The sequence below is a fragment of the Plecotus auritus genome, assembly GCF_963455305.1.
Source record: "Plecotus auritus genome assembly, chromosome: 9".
NCBI classification, from domain to species: Eukaryota; Metazoa; Chordata; class Mammalia; order Chiroptera; family Vespertilionidae; genus Plecotus; species Plecotus auritus.
The window spans coordinates 119,205,470-119,223,903 of NC_137783.1; the positions used below are offsets into that span (position 1 = coordinate 119,205,470).

Genomic DNA, 18,434 nt, shown 5'->3' on the forward strand with positions numbered 1-18,434 from the left:
AAATAAAAATAAAAGCTATTATAAAATTATTGGTATACCTTATTGATGGTATTCTATAATTGAAAAAAAATTTTTTATCAGTTACCAAATTGGGAGGTGGGGGTGGGGAAGTGTGATTAGTGTTGGCAATAGTAATATAAAAAATTTAGATTCAGTTCATGGATGTTAACCACATACTAAATTAGTACTAAACAATGGGCCAGAAGGTTGGGTATAAAATCATATAATTTACAAGTGACTATCTTAGAGCTTTAAAGAAGAGCAGAGAGTTTTGTTTGAAGAGCAGAGAGTTTTGTTTGTTTAAATTATCCTAGAATTGAATTTAAGAGTAAAATGTGATTGACTCAAAAATTCTGCTTGTAGGAATTTTAAGGAAACAAAAGTACACAAAGTTTTATATAGATGTTCATCACAAAATTATCTCTAAAACTGTAATAAAGTCCAGCCTAAGTGTCAGTAAAATGGAATTGATGGAACAAATTATTATTAATTCATGTTACAAAATATTTTTCAACTATTATAATGATGAGTTTAAAATTTTTATAGGGAAAGATTACATGATATATTTATAAGTAAAGGAAGAAATTACAAAGTAGCATTTATATTCTAACCAGTGTTTGTGTTTATAAAGCGTAGGAGTGTGTGTGAGTGTGTGTGTGTGTGTAGGAAAACGCTAAGATATACACCAAAATGTTAATATTTATCTCTTGTGTTATGGGATTAACAGGTGATTTTAACTTTTTCCTTTAAACTCTTCCTATTTTATAAAAAAGGGAGCAATATTACTTATATGCAATGAACAGAAAGGAGCTTTTGTCATTTAAAAGAATAAAAGGCATTACATGGGATTAAATTTTGTTTACTATTGTACATTTATGTCTTCAGATAAGATTCATTTGGGGATAATTTCCCCACATTTTTGGGGTGAAAGATGAAGAGGCTGGAGTGCCTGTACCTTGTACTCATGTATTTAGGGGAAAAACTAGGAACTATTAATGTCTGGCCATTTGATGTTGCCACATCACCATTCTTAATGCTGCGTCAGCACTTCTGATTTCTGAATTCTTAGGGTCATCTTCCTTGGATGATCAACTGCAACTTATCTGAAGCTTTGAAAATTTGGCCACCATATATTTTATACCTTGAAAACTTGAACCTACTTCTGAAGTATACTATTGAAACTGTAAAAGTGGACCTTTATAGTTGAAATTTAGTTGCTCACTCTTTTATTGTAAACCAGTTTTTTAAAAGGTCCACTTTGTGGTTCTCAGTTTTGGATTGAAATGTGTAAAATAATTCATTACATGTTCAATACGACACCTTAAATTTATAAGTAAAGCTTTTTTTCCTTTCTGAGAAGTATATTAGTAATGCTTTTTTTGTTTTTTATTTATAGAAATGTATTGTTCTTTTCCCTTTTAAATGGGTTATTATTGGTAATTATTTTAATGTGTCTGAAATAGTGTTAGCCAATCTGTTTTAAACATTGTACTTACTTTATAACAACTTATTTTTGTTCTGAAATAATTGGATTAAACTTAACTTCAGTAATCTTTTGCAAACCCAAAATTATATATGGCAGAAACAAATTATAATTGTATCATCCCATCAAACAAGCAAACAAACCTTGTGGCTATTCTCTCTTTGATACTAGCCAATGATAATAATAGTTCTTATATAAAAACTAGAGGCCCGGTGCACTGATTTGTGCACCGGTGGCGTCCCTCAGTCTGGCCTGTGCCTTCTCGCAATCCGACATCCTCCTAGGGATGTAGTAGTGTGCTAAGCAGCAGGCGGTCAGGGAGGAGCCTGAGCCCGGGCTGGGCGCCTTGCCGCTCCTGCTCATCCCGGCCCTGCTGAGCCTGCCGCCACGGAGGCAGGAGAGGCTCGTGCTGCCGCAGCTGTGCTTGCCAGCGGTGAACCCTGCGTCTGGTGCCCATCAGTCAGCTGAGTGGCGCTCCTGCTGTGGGAGCACACTGACCACCAGAGGGAAGCTCCTGTGTTTAGTGTCTGCCCCCTGGTGGTCAGTGCGTGTCATAGCGACCAGTTGACTGGTCGTTCGGTCATATGGTTGCTTAGGCTTTTATATATATAGATGGATAATATAGAAGTAACAAGAAGTTATATTGTAAAAAGGAAGGAAAGAAATAAGTTCTTATATACAGTACCAGTTTGTACAGTTCATAATTCTGAAAAGCCTGTCATGGGGATAGTGAGAGGTCCTCCAGTTAAATGCTGCTGCATTTGACTTTGATGGGAAGCACAATATTTACATAATCAAATTTGCATATTAAAATACTATTTTGGATTGAAGGAGGATGACATTGGGAAAGTTAAATTTCTCAGGAAGCTATTGCCATCATCTCAGTGTAAGATTCTGATTGCAGGAGGAAATAAAGAGAAGGAATAAAAATTTGGTGATTGTGTGAGGTGAAAAGGAGGAAGGAGACAAGAAAAATGTTCAGCTCTTTGGTTTCACCAGCTCAGTGAAAGTGCCATTCATTGAGTTGGGCATTATAGGAGAAGGAGAGAAAGAACTTGTTCCACAAGTATCCAATGTAACCTATTACCCTGTGGAAAGTGGTAAAGAAAATCAGTGTCCTTCAATAGCTTGAGGGGGACATAGCTTCTTTGAGAAAATGTCCTTTAAATTCTTTGTCTTGATAATTACTGAGAAATGAGGAAGGAGAATTCGTGACCCTAACTTTCTTCTACACTGGTAATTTAAAAAAATGTTTTTCTTGCTTTTTAAAACTTCTCCCTCTGCTGGCTGATTTGTTTGGATAAGCTTGTCAGCTTCCAATACACTGATAATGGACTTTTTGGACATCTGGTCTATGGATACAGTATCATAAAGGTCTGGAGGCCTGGTTGCCTATGTCCCTTAGTTATGGATTTTGCAATCTTAAACAATCCTCACTGCATTTCTACACAGTTCCTCTTTCTGTTTTTTCAGGAGACTTAGACATGTTTGATTTGACTAGCAAGGTAATGACACATTTTTAAAGATCAGATTTTTATTTTCAATTGAAAACTTCTTAAGTGTACTGTCTTCATAGTTTGTGGACCACTGATTTTATATCCTTAAAAGGTAAAAGCAAATACAAGAATGACTGTTTATTTTTAAATATTCCTCAGTTTTTCCAAAGCAAACAAATATGGTGCTTTATATGTTTGACATATCCATTAGATTGTTTCAGACATAAAATAGTAATACTAGCACAAAAAAAATAATATTTGTGAAATTTTTTAAACATTTAATCATAGAAAAATTAGGCTATAAAGATAAATAATATTTGTGTGTGCTTTTTAAATTTCAGATAGAAAATGCTGCTGAAGAACCTAGAGTCTTATGTATAATACAAGATATTACTAATTCAAAGACAGTGAATGAACGGATCACTTTAAATTTACCAGCTTCTACTCCACTCAGAAAGCTCTTTGAAGATGTAGCCAACAAAGTAGGCTACATAAATGGAACCTTTGATTTGGTGTGGGGAAATGGAATCAATACTGCTGATATGGTAAAACCCTAGACTTAAAGCATTTTCTTTTAAGTGGCTAATAATATCATAATTATTATTGTTGTTATACGTGACTATATTTAATCCTGGAGCCCTTTTTAACATAAGCAAAACTGTCATATTAAGAGCCCTTGTGCCACTCAATAATTGTATCCCTCTTCATCCCTTTGCCTTCATTCTGGATTCAGTGTTTGCTTATCCTAAAGTTAGCACCATCAGTTTTTTTATTCATGTAAGATGACTATCATGTGTCAACTACAGAACACTTTCAATATTTACTGAATGGAATGATGTTCCTTTTGTATTTTTTAATGAAAAACATGATATAAAATTATATGTATTTTATAATCTAATTTTTGGGAAAGAAAAAAAGAGTGTATATAGAAAAAGAAATGACTGAAAGGATATACACACCAATGTTAACAGAGATTATGTACCAGATAGAGTGATAGGCCCCTTATCAGGAAGTTTAGTGGTAACATGATTTCTACTTCAAGGTTCTCACAGTCTAGTTGTAAAGACAGATGTATCAACAATTAATTACACTAACATGTTTTAAACACTATGTTATAAATTTGCCATGAGTATAAAGAGGAAGCATTGATCAGTTTTGCATGGGAGAGCAGTAAATGAGACTATTGATTTGGCTCTAACTGCACCATTAGAATAGTATTCTAAATAATCTTTTTTGTTTCCTATATCTCAGTCCAAATTCACTCTGCATACTACTTTGAGAATTATCTTTAGTCATTTTAAATTCTAGCACTCGTGTCACCTTTCAGTTCAGAAATCTTCAGTGACTGTTCACTGTCCGCCATTAAAAATCGGACTCCCTAGGTTAGCATTCAAGACAAGCTACAGTTGGTCCTTTAAGTCTTTGTAATCTTAACTCCCAGATAATGGACTAATTTATTTTCTTAACACAATTTCCCATGTCCATGTTTTTGTTTATATTACCTCTTTCCGTCCTATGCTATTGCTACTCTTAAGTTTTCCAGGAAATACCTGTAATGGCAAATGAAATTAAATGTGTCTCCTGTTGGTATTTGGAGGGCATAGTTTTGATTGGCTCCATAGAAGAATACAAGGTAGTTGATGTTGCCTTTAAAATTCATGATATTTTACTTTCTATTTTGTAATATATTTGTTTTTTAAAATATGGAACTAATATTTTAAATTAGTCAACTTTTTCTTTTGAAATTGGTAGTCCCACAAAGTATATAAAGAGAAACAATATTTAATCTGAAACTTGGAATACTCCATTATATCACCATGTAACTTCTAGAGTTGCCTCTTTTTCAGTTTCAAGCAGTGATGGGGAACCTTTATAAATATCCAAAGGCTATTTGGATATTTATAACATCATTCGAGGGCCAAACAAAATTATTAACTTAAAAATTAGCCTGCTGTATTTGATCCAACAGTTAATGCCTAATGCCTTGACGGGGCCAAACCAAATGATTTCTCTCGCCTTATACGGCCCTTGAGCTGGATGTTCCCCACTGCTGGTTTAAAGGATAGTCTATACTGTCATATGTGCATACCCAAGCCCTGTTTGTATTTCATGTTTAAGAAGCCTTACTTGATGTTTCCTCATGCAACTTTAAAAGTAATATCTCTTTTTCCTCCTATTCCATATTTTCTTTTGCTGTGCCACTTATTAGTCTCTTCTTATTATAGGTGTTATTCATTTGTGTCCTTCCATTTGGTAGAATGTATTTTGATGGCTAGGATCTCATAGTATTAATTTTGTATCCTCTATAAATATTTCCCTTAGGTACTCAAAAAGTGTTTATTAAATTAACATCTACATAGCTTCAAATAGCTCTGAGTCAGGATTGCTATTTCTCTTTCTTCAGCTATGGCTGTTCTTAAGTACTCAATGTGTATATTTGTATTTGCCTACTCTACATTTCTACAAGTAAACTTTCACCTGCTTACTGCACAATGCTGAATGTATGCTTCTCTGAAAACCTAGCCCATTTAACTACTCACCACTTTGTACACATAGACACATTTATTGAGGTAAAACCCCTATATATTCGAGCTATATCATCTGATCTTTTATTCCCTGCCAGGGTATGTAAGGGACCCAAAGATACCTTTCCTCTTTCTATGTGGCTTCTCTTAGCTTCAGGTTTTCTATCTCCTATTTTTCTCAAGGATTTCTAGAGCCAAAGATAAGAAATAGATTATATAGATTATATAGTTTATTTTATTTCCTTAACATTTATTTTGCACTTACTAGGTACCTAGCATTGTTCTAACACTAGGCTCTATACAAATATAATCTTACTTAATCTTTACAACCATTTAAAAAGGTAGGTGGTGTTACAGCCTCATATTACAGTTGAGGCACCTGAGTGTTGGGGAAGTGAACTAACTTTAACTTGCCCAAAGTCACATAAATATCAAGTGGAAAAATCAATTAAGTTATTTTTTTTGTCCTTAACCTACCTGTACTTTTATAAAATGTTACTTTCCTAAGAAATAAAGGCTTTTCCATAAAATAAGTCCTTCTAAGGAGACATTTCCATGTCTTTAAAACATTAAAAAACATTTCTTACTATAACAAAAATGTTTTAAAACAAAAGAATGGAGTGTTCATTTCATCATGCATTTTTCTCAGCAATGGACTGGAGTGTGTGTGGGTGAGTAGGGCTTGGAGCATGTTGAGCTCCATCTCTCATTCACTATGCAGCCATGGGCAAACTACGGCCCGCGGGCCGGATCCGGCCCATTCGGCTGTTCTATCTGGCCCGCGGAGCCGAAAGAGCGGAGGGTTCTCTTGCTCTCCCCTCCGCTCCTTTACTTTGAATTTATATTAGTTCACACAAACACTCCATCCATGCTTTTGTTCCGGCCCTCTGGTCCAGTTTAAGAACACATTGTGGCCCTCGAGTCAAAAAGTTTGCCCACCCCTGAAGAGTGTATTACAATGACAGCTAGAATTGAAATTGCCCTAACAGATAAAAGATTATGTGTTTAATTTTCAAAGGAGTGATCACTTTTATCCTCCTGGGATCCTCTGGATCCTGGCAGTGGGCTTAACATAGGTATCATTTACTAAGAGAGGATTTTCCTTAAAAGACTATCTAAAAGTGCCCATTTTGTTATACTACATAATTATTTTGGGTTGTTTAGTGTGTTGCTTATCTGGGAATTCTCAATAAGTCATATATAAAAATGTGATTTTAGTTTTTTAGTTATATAAAATTGTCTTTAGTTAATTTTCATGAAAATCCTTTTAATACTATATTGCATCCATTTTAGAGAACATAAAGCACAAATGTTTTTAATTCTTTGTGTAATGCTTTACATTAGTTCTTAACTTTTTCTCTGTTCAGTTTTTTAGACGTTGGGGAATGGGAGCATCTGGGATACCTGTTAGTATATGCACTGTCACTGGGCTTGGCCATTCTAATATATGAGTAAATGAGTTAATTCCAAGTGTAGATTAATAGAATTCACCAGAACCTTTAAAAAAATTATTTGAGCCAAATAATTGAAGATATGTGTCCATTTGCATATTACTTGTTTTATTTTATTATTGTAATTAATGTTTTTCATAATCTGAGATATTTTACTTTATGTCCATAGGCTCCACTAGATCATACCAGTGACAAGTCTCTTCTTGATGCTAATTTTGAGCCAGGAAAGAAGAATTTTCTACATTTGACAGATAAAGATGGTGAACAGCCTCAAATAATGCTGGTAAACTATTTTAGAAAGCCCTCTATTCATAATTTTTGTGCACTGTCACCTACTGCTTGGGAAGCAATTTTCCAAAAGGAGGAGGAGAGATGTGTTTTATAATTATGTATAATAAGTTACTTTTCTATGTTATGTTGGTTTGTTATAAGTGTATCCATAGCACTATTGTTTGTCTATTTAGTCTGTTGCCATGCTGGGAATACAGGTTACCATCTTCAAGACCACCAGGACATCAGGGATAGGGGTAGGTCTAGGATAAGTTAAAATGCTACAAAGATCTCCCTACTGTATTTCAGTGGCCTTTCCTCTGGCTAAGCATTTGCTTGATTGCTGTAAATCCTTTGACAGTTTTTCCCCAAGTTTGTTGGTATTTTGGAGATGGGACAGACCCTCAGAATACTCTACTTTGTCATTTTTGCTCCCATTCCTCATTGCCTTTGGGGGAATGACTAGTTTGTAAATTATTTTATGTATTTCTATTCTTTTAGTGTTTACTCCAATTCATATTTTGAGAAGATTTTCTGTCTGATCTAATAGCCTTAGAGACGATCTATCCCAGTAACTCCAATTTGAGGAGAAAACCTGGTGTGATTTAACCTTGCTATTTTATGGACTGAAGAAAGGAAGGCTCCAAGAGTTTATGGACTTTTTCAGAAACCTTCTCTTTAGTGAAACTTTCTTTAGGAAAAGTTCTATTTGATGCTTTTCATTTAGAAGTCTATTATGAATTAGAATGCCTCTCTAGACAGTAGGTAATAATTAAACATAGGGCAGGCATACTGAAGCAATATCAGAATGTGCTCTCTGATCTGCTTTAATGTCATTATTTATTTTTATGACATCGTGAGAAGATTTTGATTAGTCCAACATTGAAATCAACTAAAAAATTTAGGAACCTCTGGATTCACAATTTGAGAATTCATGTTTTAAAATGCATAGTAATTACTCTTCAGCTTTGTCTTAATTGTTTGTGTGGATTTTATATTCTTTAATCCTTTTTGACGTTTTTCTCATTAATGGGAGATTTCTTATTGGAGACAGTAGGAAACTTCATTTCACTCAACACTTACTGAGTATCCTCTACCTGCGAGGTCTACTTGGCAAGGATGATGTAAAAATTAATGATGGACTTTGTCATCAAGGAGTTCATAACGGTACTTCTGCTTTATTAGTACCAAAAATATCTTCTCTTTCTCATGTAATTGAAAGAGAATTAAAGAAAATTAGGAAAGTAAGAACTTTTGGAGGAGACATGAGCAACTCTCCAAAGCGTTTTCTAAAAAGCATCTTTCAAACCTCCCTACAGGAAAGTTGAGGGTATACACTCCTTTAAATGTCTTGATGGTAAAATTAATAGTAAGGCCTCCTCTTTTTCCTTTGCCTCAGCAATTAGTACATCTTTTCTACATTGTTTTAGCCACTTCTGCCATTTAGTAAATACTGATTATGCTGTATTTTAGGAGGATTCCAGTGCTGGGGATGACAGTGCGCATGACAGATTTATAGGTCCACTTCCAAGAGAAGGTTCTGTGGGCTCAACCAGTGATTATGTCAGCCAAAGCTACTCCTATTCATCCATTTTGAATAAATCAGAAACTGGTAAGATTCATTGTTGTATTTTCATGAAATATAGGGCATTTCAAGAGCAGTCTCAAGCCTAATCCCCTCATTTTATGGATTAGAAAACCAAGATCCAGAGTAAGATCAGTAGTTAACAGAAGCAAAGTTAGAACAAGAATGTAGTTTCCCTATTCCTCAACCCATTGTTGTTTTTACTGTTTTGTTATTGCCACTATTTAGTAATAAAGTAAAAAATATTGAGTTTGTATTTTGAAGGAAGATTTATTTTTGGTAAGTTTGTATTCAAATTTAATTTTAAATTTTTGATGTTGACTTCCTCTGTAAAGGAATGTCTCTGCTATCTTTTGGACTGGAATAGACTACAGGGGATACCATCCATTTTGAAGCAGATAAACCAGGCTTATTTTACTAGACCTATTAAAGGCCCCGTGCATGAATTCGTGCACTGGTGGGGTCTGGCCGGCCCCGCCCCCGATGGGGGGGGAGGTGGACAGCCGGGGGTGAGGCCGGCCTGGGGGAGGGGCCACGGGTGGTTGGCGGACCAACCCCACCCCCTGGTTGAACTCCCAGTCGAGGGGACAATTTGCATATTAGCCTTTTATGATATAGGATTATGTCATCTTTCAATTTAACCTAATAATATATTTGACATTGATCATGTAATTTAAAAATCTGCTCCCTTTTTCTCAAACATGATTAAACGTAGATTTTTAACTTTTTAAAATTTATTGACTATGAAATTGCTTTTTCTATACAAAGGCTGTTCCTTTATATATAATTGGTTAATTGCCTAAAAATGTAATTTAAATACTTTTGCATCATTGCATCTTACAATAAACCTTTGCTGTAAATAATATTATTTACCTGGCCTGTGCCCTGTCACAGTGAGTGAGCCCTTTGCATGTATATATACATGCTTTTAAGAAAATAGGGTAATCATGATATGAGCAGATTTTTAATCTATATTTTTAACTTAATATGATATGGGACCATTTTTTAATACTATTAATAGTATGTTAATATGGGTTAAAATTAAAATGGCTGAAAATTAGTATTTTAGTATATGGCTTAGGGATTTAAACTGTTACTGGTTTTATAATGAAAATTCTTGCACATAAGTTTTTATTTTCATTGCTGATTATTTCCTTAAGGTAAGTTCCCAGAACTTGAATTACTAAGTTTAAATTTATTTTAAGACATTTTACAGGCCTTTGATATACATTGCCATGTAATCATAGTCTTTATTCCCAATTATTGTTCCTCATACACACCTGCTCCTATCCTTTTTCCCATCTGTACATTTTTCTCCAGTATTCTGGGGTAGTGCCTTTCCAAATTGAAATAGTCTATAAGCATCCCAAGGAGTTGTGCTTCAAAACTTACTTTGATCACTAGACACATGTGTAAAAAAGCTGTAGTATATATAGACAATGGAATATTACTTGGCCATAAAAAAGAATGAAATCTTACTATTTGTGACAGCATAGATGGGTCTAGAGCAGCCGTGGGCAAACTACGGCCTGCGGGCCGGATCCGGCCCGTTCGGCTGTTCTATCCGGCCCGCGGAGCCGAAAGAGCGGAGGGTTCTCTTGCTCTCCCCTTCGCTCCTTTACTTTGAATTTATATTAGTTCACACAAACAATCCATGCTTTTGTTCCGGTCCTCCGGTCCAGTTTAAGAACCCATTGTGGCCCTCGAGTCAAAAAGTTTGCCCACCCCTGGGTGTATTATGATAAGTGAAGTAAATCAGTCAGAAAAGAACAAATACTGCATAATTTCACTTATATGGGGAATCTCAAGAGCAAAATAAATGAGCAAACAAAATAGAAACATGCTCATATATAAAAAGAACAGACTGATGGTTCTCAGAGGGGAGAGGGATTGGGGGGCTGGGTGAAAAAAGGTGAAGAAATTAAGAAGTACATATTGGTAGTTACAAAATAATCATGGGGATGCAGACTACAGCATAGGGAATACAGTCAATAATGTTGTAATAACTATATAGTGCCAAGCGGATACTGGAAATATCAGGGGGCACACTTTGTAAAGATGATTCTCTAATCACTATGCATACAGCTGAAACTAATACAAAATAATATTAAATGTAAACTAATTGAAAAATAACATTTAAATTAAAAACAACTTATTTTGTTGAATTTGCATTTTCCTTAAGAAATTATTGTAAATCTTGGCACCATGTGTAAAATGTTTTCATTGGATAATGCTCTCATGATTTCAACTCAGACTCTAGGAACACATTTCTCTATAATGCAGTGGGCTTTAACATATTCTTTTCACATATTCTTTCCTGTCTTCTTTGCCTACCAACTCTTCTTTGGTAGCTAGCCACTGTAAATAGAAAATGATTAGGGGGTGGGGAGGTATGAATTCTGAGGAATGAAGAGTGGATTGAAGGCTGAGATGGCCCCATAGGTGATTAGAAATTATGTGACTGGTTATGTTTCATTATTTAAATGCATAGCTGTCCTTGGCCAGTTTCTTTAATAGTTCTTTCATCTACTCCAGGAGTTTACCTGTTTGATTTCTACTTTATTACTTATTGGTTCTGTTCAGGATTTCTTTTCGCCTATGCCCTCTAAAAAATTGCATATGTTCTTACATTCTTTCCCCTTACTGGCTTATACTTAACAATATTTATTCACAACTATTTCAGGTAGAAGACTCACTTGATGATAGTTGTCATTTGAAGTTTGTTGATTTAGACGATGAATAATGAGAGAAAAGATTTATATTAATTCAGTAGCACTTTTAACTTGTTTCACTAAAATCTTCATATTTTAAAAAAATAGTGGTACATTTATGTGAGACATTGTTCATTCTGTTTAAATGGTGTTAAATCAAGTACAAACAACCATAGGTTTTTATATTATTTTATTGCTAATGGCAAAATAATGAGTGATAGCAAAAGTGAATTGCTATTTCTTCCTCCTTCCCTTAAACCCCCTCTTCTACCCCTCTCCCCCCCAGTTTTTAAGCCCAGGGAAGGGAAACAAAATCAAAATAAATGATGCATGATTGGTCTGTAGGTACACAAAGGACAATAGTAGTTTTAAAGGGGTAGGTAAAGTGGTTATCCTTGACTGTTGAGGAATTGGGCAAAGGAGATGGAGAAGAGGAAAAATCCCAGGCAGCCAAAGCTGAGAAGAAAGTGCAGAATAACCTGATCTCCTGGCCAGAGTACTTTGTGGGGAAGAGTCTGTTTATATGAACTAAGAATGAAATAATGTTTATTATTATTAACAATAAGGCTAGATATACAGATTTGAGTTACTTGTATGTCATATGTACTTCTCCTTTATGTGCACCTACTGCTTACAGATTTGACCACTGCCCTTATGGTCTAATATGGAAGAAATAGAAGTAAATAGGTAATTACAGAATAGTGAGATAAAGTCTCTGATATAGATTAAGGACAAGATGTTATATAAACAGCTCAGATAAGGGATGGTTAGTAATTCAAGCAATTTATAATTATAAAAAATGTAAAATATATAAACACAGTTTTTAAAATAAAGATTAAAGCCTTCAGAAATCAAAGCTGAATCTTAGTCCAAAGTAAAAGGTGGGTAGCTACTTGGTCTCTTAGAGTTGTACAGGTGACAATAGTGTGGAATCTATTCCTCTTTTTCACAACTGACCAAGATTCATCATGCATGTTTTTTGGTCCTTTCATCACCTTCTTTAGCAATATAGTTATCCACAGAGCCTCCCATTTCTTTTATTTCTTTTTTTTTTTTTTTCAATCCTCACCTGAGGATATTTTTTTCATTGATTTTTAGAGAGAGAGAGAGAGGAAGGGAGGGAGGGGGAGAGAGAGAGAGAGAGAGAGAGACATCAATCTGAGAGAGACACATCGACTGATTCCCACCCTAATGTGCCCCAAATGGGTCCATGGATTGAACCTACAACTGAGGTACATGCCCTTGACCAGGAATCGAACCCCTTGGTCTTCAGGCTGACACTTTAACCACTGAGCAAACCAGCCAAGGTGAGCCTACCATTCCTTAAGATTTTTTTTATAATTGTTAGAAAATTGAAAAGGTAATTTGAAAAGCTTTAGTGAACACTTCCAGCATCTTCTGAGAAAGGATTTAAGTTTCTTTTGAGACAGTCAAGTCATTCAATATTAATTTGGAGGAAATAAATGTAATTAATAAGCAAGGTGTTTTCCACATTTTGCTCAGATAATGAGGTATAACTAAAATGATGAGACAGATTTTTGTTGTTGTTGCTTATGTGTATCTCATCAATGGCCTGTAGTCTACTTCAAAAGAGAAGTTACAAAAATGTTCTCAATAGTGGTGGCCATATCTACTCTATAATAATAAAAGCATAATATGCTAATTAGACTAGACATCCTTCTTAAGCACTTTCTAGATAAAGCCAGGGCTGCGAGGGAAGCCTGGGTCCTGGGTGCCTGCTGGCTGCCGGAGGGAAGCCCGGGTCCCAGGTGCCAGAGGGAAGCCAGTGCCGGCAGCCAGGGTAAGGAAGGCCTACTCTTGCATGAATTTCATGCATTGGGCCTCTAGTTAGATATATAAAGCTAAATACTTTTATTTTTTTGAAGAGCACTTGTGAATATTTAATGAACTCCTGTGGCTTCAAGCTACCAGGACACAATCCTCCCCAGCTTAAATTTTAAGTTCATATAAGTTTATCCTTTTCTCTTTCCCTCTTCTCCCTCCCTCCGATTTTTCCTACTTCCATCTCTTACTTCTCTTCTTACTCTTTGCATAGCAATGCTGATCTATAGAATGTCATATTTTATGGGCATGTTAAAATAAAGGAAGTCATTCTGAGTTTTATATAATGAGTTTATCTCATATGCTATTAATTCCTGGTAGAAATTGGGTTATAGGGCCTGATGACAAAGATAACTGGTTCAGTTCAGTCTTCCTACATTGGGCGTGTGTGATAAAGTGAATATGTTTGTACTTTTCCATTTTAAACCACAACTTTTAGATTTGGGTAACAATGATTATTTTTATGTCAATTAAACACTATATTAAACATATTTCTCTTACAATTTTATTAAATGCTACATAATATCCATATATATCTCTGGACGTATAAAAATATCCTGACTTTCTGAGAAACAAGGTTTACATAGTGCACATATTTCTTAGGTGGTGTTGAAAGAATGGAAATAATTTCCAACTAAGTAACCTTAACCTCTCCAAGTTTACTGTGCATTAAATTCTTACTAAGTTCATTTTTGTTATTTTTATCTAAATGCTGATTCATGTATATTTGTGTTTTCTTTTCAAAGGTTATGTGGGATTAGTAAACCAGGCAATGACTTGTTATTTGAATAGCCTTTTGCAAACACTTTTTATGACTCCTGAATTTAGGAATGCCTTATATAAGTAAGTATTTTAAAAATTCTGTAACTAAAACTGATTAAAATATAGTTTTTAATGATTAAAATCAAATTTATCTTCTTACAGTTACTTGTAAAGTTTGGGGCATTTCTCACTTCATAAAACACACCAGAATAATATATAAGAAAAGCATGGTATGAGAGATTGGCATATGAAATACTTGTGAGGAGTGAGAATCAGAAGTTCATAGACAGCAGAGGATACAATTGATCAGATTTACATTTGGGATAAATTATTATTTATAAGCTTCCCTTTATAGCTTTAACACCTTTATGAAGAAATATGTTACCTTCTTTTTGAGATAATCTTAATATGTAAACCACTTCTTCTTTCCCTCACTTCTCAATTTAAGAAGCAAAGTTGTAGTTTTAAACTTTTAAACTTTGTTTCTAATTAACATATAAAGCAACTGTTCTGTTTTTTGTTTGTGTGTGTGTTTTTTTAAAAGACTGTATATACATCAGATATTTTAAAATGCTTTATGAAGTCCATATATAAGTAAACCCTAAAGTCACGCATTTATTTTTATGAATGCCTATGATGATACATTTAATACATCCTCATCTCATGTGTTTTCTTTAAGCTATACATAACTTTTATTTTTTTAAAGACATTTTAAAATACAAATAAACTGACTTCTTTCCATTTTCATGTTACTTTTGAGAAACATCTTTTGAATTATTATAAATATTATTTAAAGTATTTTGGGAACTTTTAATATTGGTCATATTGTTCAAACAACATTATAGTACTGCTGCATTCATGTGTAAGCTCAATTTACTTATAAAAGTTGACATTTTTTTTCATTCAACAAGTATTTGTTACCCAGTAGTGTCTATATGCTAGGTCAGTGGTCGGCAAACTGCAGCTCTGTTGACTAATGAGTTTGCCGACCACTGGGATAGGGGCTTAATCACAAGGAACAACAACAGCCTATAATTATTGGAATCGAGAGTCTAGGACTAGGCACTTGGTGGATAGAAATGGAGTTAGAAATAAGGTCTTTGTTCTTGAGTAAGTGACAGATCGCTTTACAAAAGCAACATGTGTATGTATGAAATAGTTTAAATAACATTTAAGAATAGCTAAATACCATGAGAGTTTAGTGAGCAGGGTGATTAAGGAAACTTGGAAAAGTGGCTTAGTTTAGAAAGTATAATTTGGGGTCATGAAAGGTAGGTAGGTTGGGAAGATAGAGATAGCATTACAGATGGGGGGACTTTTGAGAGTAAAAATGAGTAATAGTAAGTGCTCTCTGAATGTTATTATTAGTTTGCATCAGACAGTCTGCTGGGCACTTTACATATAAATTAATTTAATTCTTATGGTAACTATGAATTACACAATGTTATTATCCACATTTTACAAAGGAGGTAACTGAAGGCACAGAGAGGTTAAGTACTTTGCCAGAGGCCATAATGCTAGAAGTACACACCCAGTAGATATCAGAATCCCTTCCCTATTCTGCCTGTACTGTAGCTGATGCTAGTAAGTATAATATGCCGTAGAGGTCTCCTAGAGGTAGCATAATTGGAGTTTTGTCAGAGTACTAAAAGTTGTGGTTAAGATATGGAGTCGAGCCTGTCATTCAAACTAGAACATATTAAACAGTCTATGGTGATGTGCCTGCTTTGGCAAGTAGTGCATAGAATGGGGTTTGCAGGAGATTAACCACGACTCCTAATCCCTGAAAGTGGTCTGTAAATATATAGCATGGTGGAGAAGACTAAGAGCATAGCCAGGTCTACTCATTCAACAAATACATATTGAGTGCATACTGTGTATTAAGCACTGAAATGACAGTGGTGAGTATGACAAAGTCCCTTCCTTCAAGCTTCCATAAGTCAGCTTATATAAATGAGTTCTTTTGCATAGTCATATATTCCATGAAGAAAATAAAGCAGGACTATGTGGAAAGAGTAACTGTCAGGAGGTGGGGTAGTCAGGGAATACTAAGGAACTACCATGTGACTAGACTTCACAGGAGCCAGTCCAGTGAAGATCTGGGAGAAGAGCATTCAAGACAGAACTGCAAGTGCAAAGGCCTTTTAGAAACACAAATCCATTGTGACTGGAACCCAGTGGTGAGGAGAGGCAGTGAAACATACGGTTAAAGAGGAAGGCCAAATGCCATGGGGATTGTGAGGATAGAGTGATGTTTTTTGCCAGTTGGGAAACAAAGCCTGAGAGCCTGGTGATGTTTGATAATATAGAACCAAAGAAAGGGTGGCTCTAAAAAGGCTGGACCTTGCTGCATTACAGTCAGGGTAGCACTAGCCTGAACGGATAGGGTTCTGTTTCTTTATTTTCCTCACTTGTTATATGATAGCCAACAGAGACTACCACTTTAGATGTTGAGGCATATAAGTGATGCATTAAATACATTGTTTTAGGAAAGCTTATATATTGCAGCATGCAGAATTGATTTGAAAGGTAGGGAACCCTGAAGGACTCTGTTATTAAACCAGACATGGATATAGGAGGGTCAAAATGAAGTTGGTGGCAGTAGGTATTTCAGATTGAAAACTGATATGACTTAGTCACAAATTTTATTTAGGCGTAAAGGAAAAGGAAGAATCAAATATGGCACCAAAGTTTCTAATTTAGGTGAATGGAATAAGTACCAATAAGATGAAAAACTTTTTAAGGCCCAACCAGGATGGCTCAGTAGTTGAGTATTGACCCATGAACCAAGAGATCACTGGTTGGATTCCCAGTCAGGGCATATGCCTGGGTTTTGGGCTCAATCCCCAGTAGGTGGAATGCAGGAAGCAGCCGATTGATATTTCTCATCAATGTTTCTATCTCTCCCTCTCCCTTTCTCTCTCTCTCAAATCAATAAAAACATATTTTTAAAAAATGAACACCTTTTTAAGGTATTTATACCAGGCATAAAGGACAGGTGAGAATTCTGTTGTATATTATAGTAATTCCTCCCCACTTAGTGAATTTCTCTAGCAAGAAATTTAAGCATTCTGTATTTTGACTTTACGGGTTTCTTATAGCTACTGGGGGAATTTTATTTTTTTATTTTTTTTCCTGTTATTTTTTATTTTTTTATATATATTTTTATTAAGGTATTATATGTGTACATATCTTACCATTGCCCCCCACCCCCCCCCCCCCACTCCCATACATGCCCTCACCACTGGGAGAATTTTAGATCCCATAATGTCAAGTATAAATCCCTTTTATTGAGAAAAAATAAGAATAAAAGAGGGCTAGGTTTGAATATACAAAAGTGGATAATGACTAGAGGTGTTTGCAAGGAAGTTTTGAGAAGAAAAAAGTTAAATGTATTCCACTGACACGTGCAGAACAGAAGGGAGCTTCGGTGTGTAAAAAAAAAAGGATTCAGAGCTGCAGTTTCTTAGCCCTAAATAAGCAAAATATTGAATATTTTAACAGAAGGAAATACCAAGAGAAGAAAAAGAAGAAGAAAGATTTTTAGTATATATATAACTTGCATTACAGGAAAGTTAATGTTGCAGCCTCCTTTGAAACTAAGAAAGTTCTAGCGAGGAAGTGGAAAGTAATAATATTATTGCCAGCTTAAGAGAAAGAGAATCATTAATATATCCTTATTTAATTTTGTCTTTGGCATTTTATTTTATTGTATATAAATTATTTTAAGGATTTTTGTGGCTATATTACAAACTTTAATCCCACCAAATCTTATTTTTTCAATGAGCTCTTAAGTTCTTTGATTAGGAATTTGCTTTTTATTGAGACAGTCCTTGTAGTTAGGGCTAGAGTAATGTTTATCAGAAGTATATTGAGGATAAATATTGAATCTGGATTACTTTATTTACTTATCCTAATTTTAAAAATATTTTATTAAGGAAAATTTCAAACATTGAAAAATAGTGAAATGTTATTATGAATATATCTGTACCTATCATCAGCTTTGATTGTTATCAACTCATGATCAATTTTTTTATTCTGTAATCCTTCACTCTAATTTTTTGGAAGCATACCCCTAAATTATATCACCTAAATTATAAAAATCTATTCAAATTGATTGATAAGTCCCTTAATCTATTTAATCTATTTTTAGTCCCTTCCTTTTTCCCCCTTGTAATTTATTTCTTGAAAATATATTTTCATTTGTCCTCTAATTTCAACAGTTTGGATTTTGATGGTTGAATTCCATAGTGTCATTTAATAATTGTTCTATCCCCTGTATTTTTTGTGAATAATTAGAACAAGAGTC

At 34.6% G+C, this 18,434-nt stretch overlaps 1 protein-coding gene across 2 annotated transcripts in view; it reads left to right on the forward strand.

Annotated features, from left to right (window-relative positions):
• The window catches only part of USP47 (ubiquitin specific peptidase 47), a 99,883-nt gene that overhangs the window by 28,760 nt on the left and 52,689 nt on the right, over nt 1-18,434 (forward strand). For both annotated transcript variants that reach the window (XM_080688537.1, XM_080688536.1), the window contains 4 exons: nt 3,321-3,524; nt 7,125-7,238; nt 8,699-8,837; nt 14,110-14,206. In XM_080688537.1, coding sequence (XP_080544663.1) covers nt 3,321-3,524; nt 7,125-7,238; nt 8,699-8,837; nt 14,110-14,206 — 554 coding nt within the window. The remainder of the gene's footprint in view (nt 1-3,320; nt 3,525-7,124; nt 7,239-8,698; nt 8,838-14,109; nt 14,207-18,434) is intronic.